This window comes from Aedes albopictus, chromosome 2, assembly GCF_035046485.1.
Source record: "Aedes albopictus strain Foshan chromosome 2, AalbF5, whole genome shotgun sequence".
NCBI classification, from domain to species: Eukaryota; Metazoa; Arthropoda; class Insecta; order Diptera; family Culicidae; genus Aedes; species Aedes albopictus.
The window spans coordinates 434082113-434084410 of NC_085137.1; the positions used below are offsets into that span (position 1 = coordinate 434082113).

A 2298-nucleotide genomic window follows, 5' to 3' on the forward strand; every position below is an offset into this window, starting at 1 on the left:
AAGCCACCACAATTGGATCTCCAACGTGGAGCTCCATCGTCGATGTCATCAAAAGCCGATAGTAACAGAAATTCGGGAGCGAAAGTGGAGGTGTGACGCCACACTCTACGCAGGGGCGGAAACGAAATCTGCAAAGCAATAGACTGAAACCATTGCAGTAGAGGCAGACCCAGAGGCTCATGGCGGAGCAGCCTTAATAACGAAATCAAGTAAGTCGACAGAAATTTGACCTGGCCACAGGTCAAGGTGATGACGATGTAGATGCTCGCTTTCGTGCTTAGAAAGTTCGATCGAAGAAAACACTTTCTTCCTTAAACTGCCTGGAATCGTTTTGAACCGCAGCCTCTGTAAACACCACTCTTAAACCACTTTTAGAATACCCTTCCCCATTTTAAATCCTTTTAGAGAGATAAGGTTTTATTCAGAAACTTGTATTCATCCTAAAGACTCGTCCTCCGTTAACATATTTTACCGTTTGTGAAGTTCCTTAGGCTATTATCTTCAACATCCGCAAACGCAGATATCTTCCAAAATTATAAGTACAAGCATCCTGAATAGATATCCCATTTTGGAATAAAATATTTAAAAAATAACAAAAAAGGATTAGCTAGAAGAAGGGACTTAAAGTCAGTAAAATGAGGTTAACAAATGCAAAGCTAGAAAATAAACGACTGAAATCGGGGTCAGACGAGATAGTTCATGCAAGGAGCATCACATTGGTGATGCAGATTCCCCCAAAGAATGCAAGGTAAGCGAACCACAATCAATGCGATAAGAAATCGCGCAGGTTCATCATCCCCCAGTCAGACTTGCATGTGGGAATGAAGAGGCAATCATTATCGGCAGCTCTGACATGGTGCAAATAACGATCAGTTCAGTTTATTACTAATTTCTTCCATAATTTGTGCAGTTCGCGCGTAGAACAAGTGTTAAGATGCATGGTGAGTTTATATCGTACCTATAATAAGTAGATATATGACGAATAATTACAAGCTCTTTTCACTCTCAGCTACCACAATACTCGTTCTGCTGATTGCTCACAAATCTGTAGTGGGATTACCGTACTATGTAAACCCGAATTATTCCGGGAGCATTAACACCGGTTATTTGTATAACGTAGTTTATGAGTGTCCACGTGACTACAGGTGGAACGTTTTTACGGAACAATGTGAAATGGTAAAACTCAAAACCACTACTACCCCACCGTCATACTACTATCCGTACGAAAATAGCGTCACTGGGAATGATCCTGATCCCCCCTATGTGAGTTACGGTATAACCAGTGGATATTACAAGTCCAGGAACGATGGACCAGCAAAAATGCAACGCAAAAAGGGAATCACCTTCAATCCCGATACGAATCGCTGTGAAAACCATCAGCCAGTTCGTCAGCGTCCACATGTTCCTTACCTTGCGCCGAAACTACAAACAACAATGCCGACTGGCGGCAACACGCCCCATGGTTGCCCCGACCATGTTGATCCATACAATCCCGTCCATCTGCCGCATCCGGATTGCGCAAAGTATTACAAGTGTACCACAAGTGGTCCAGAAGAGTGGCATTGCCCGGATGGGCTCCATTGGAGCAGGGCTCTCAATCGTTGCGACCATTATTGGAGGGCTGGTTGTGCTGGAGGTGGCAGCAAAGATCTATCAATGGTAACTTCTACGGCTAGTCCTGTGATTACAACTGCAACAACTACCAGTACAGCAAGAACAACAGCAGCAAGCACCAAAGTTTCCTCAACTACTGGAGCCACTCTTAGTAGGTTTGGAGGTTTAGTGGACGAAACCACGGAATCAGAAGACTTTTATACAACAGATGCAGTAATAGCTAATGATCTGTAGTAATTTACAACTGTAAACGTTAGTCATGAAGACCAAATTTAAAAAAAAACGTTGGAAGGTGAAGTCAAATACTACAAATTATGTAAATTTTGGGAAAAGGTATAGAATATGGAAGTAATCTAATAAGCAGTGTGGAATAAAAACGATTTTTAGCCATTTTGCCACATGATGTGTGTGAAAGAAAATGTCGCTGTTCAGGTAATCCGATATCACTTCACTTTAATAACATATATACAACTTTACAGTTTTGTAATTATCATAGATACTGTATTAGATTCGGTGGAATTTATTTTTACCTTCTTCTACGACGAACTCTCGTCGGGAAGTGTTGCCACGGTAGTGTAATAGTCCAATTCATCTGACGTGCTGGCGTTTTCTATAGTGGATGACCACACGGGAGCACAATCGGATGACCCGAAAACAGAATCCTTCTCGCAAGTTTCTTCAGTT

At 42.0% G+C, this 2298-nt stretch overlaps 1 protein-coding gene across 1 annotated transcript; it reads left to right on the forward strand.

Moving 5' to 3' along the window:
* The first annotated feature begins 204 nt into the window (after nt 1–204).
* On the forward strand, nt 205–2017 carry LOC109415766 (uncharacterized). Its single transcript, XM_019689701.3, has 2 exons — nt 205–941; nt 1010–2017. Exons 1-2 carry the CDS (start codon nt 935–937, stop codon nt 1846–1848), a joined length of 846 nt encoding a protein of 281 aa, XP_019545246.3. The 5' UTR covers nt 205–934; the 3' UTR covers nt 1849–2017.
* Nucleotides 2018–2298: the final 281 nt, after the last annotated feature.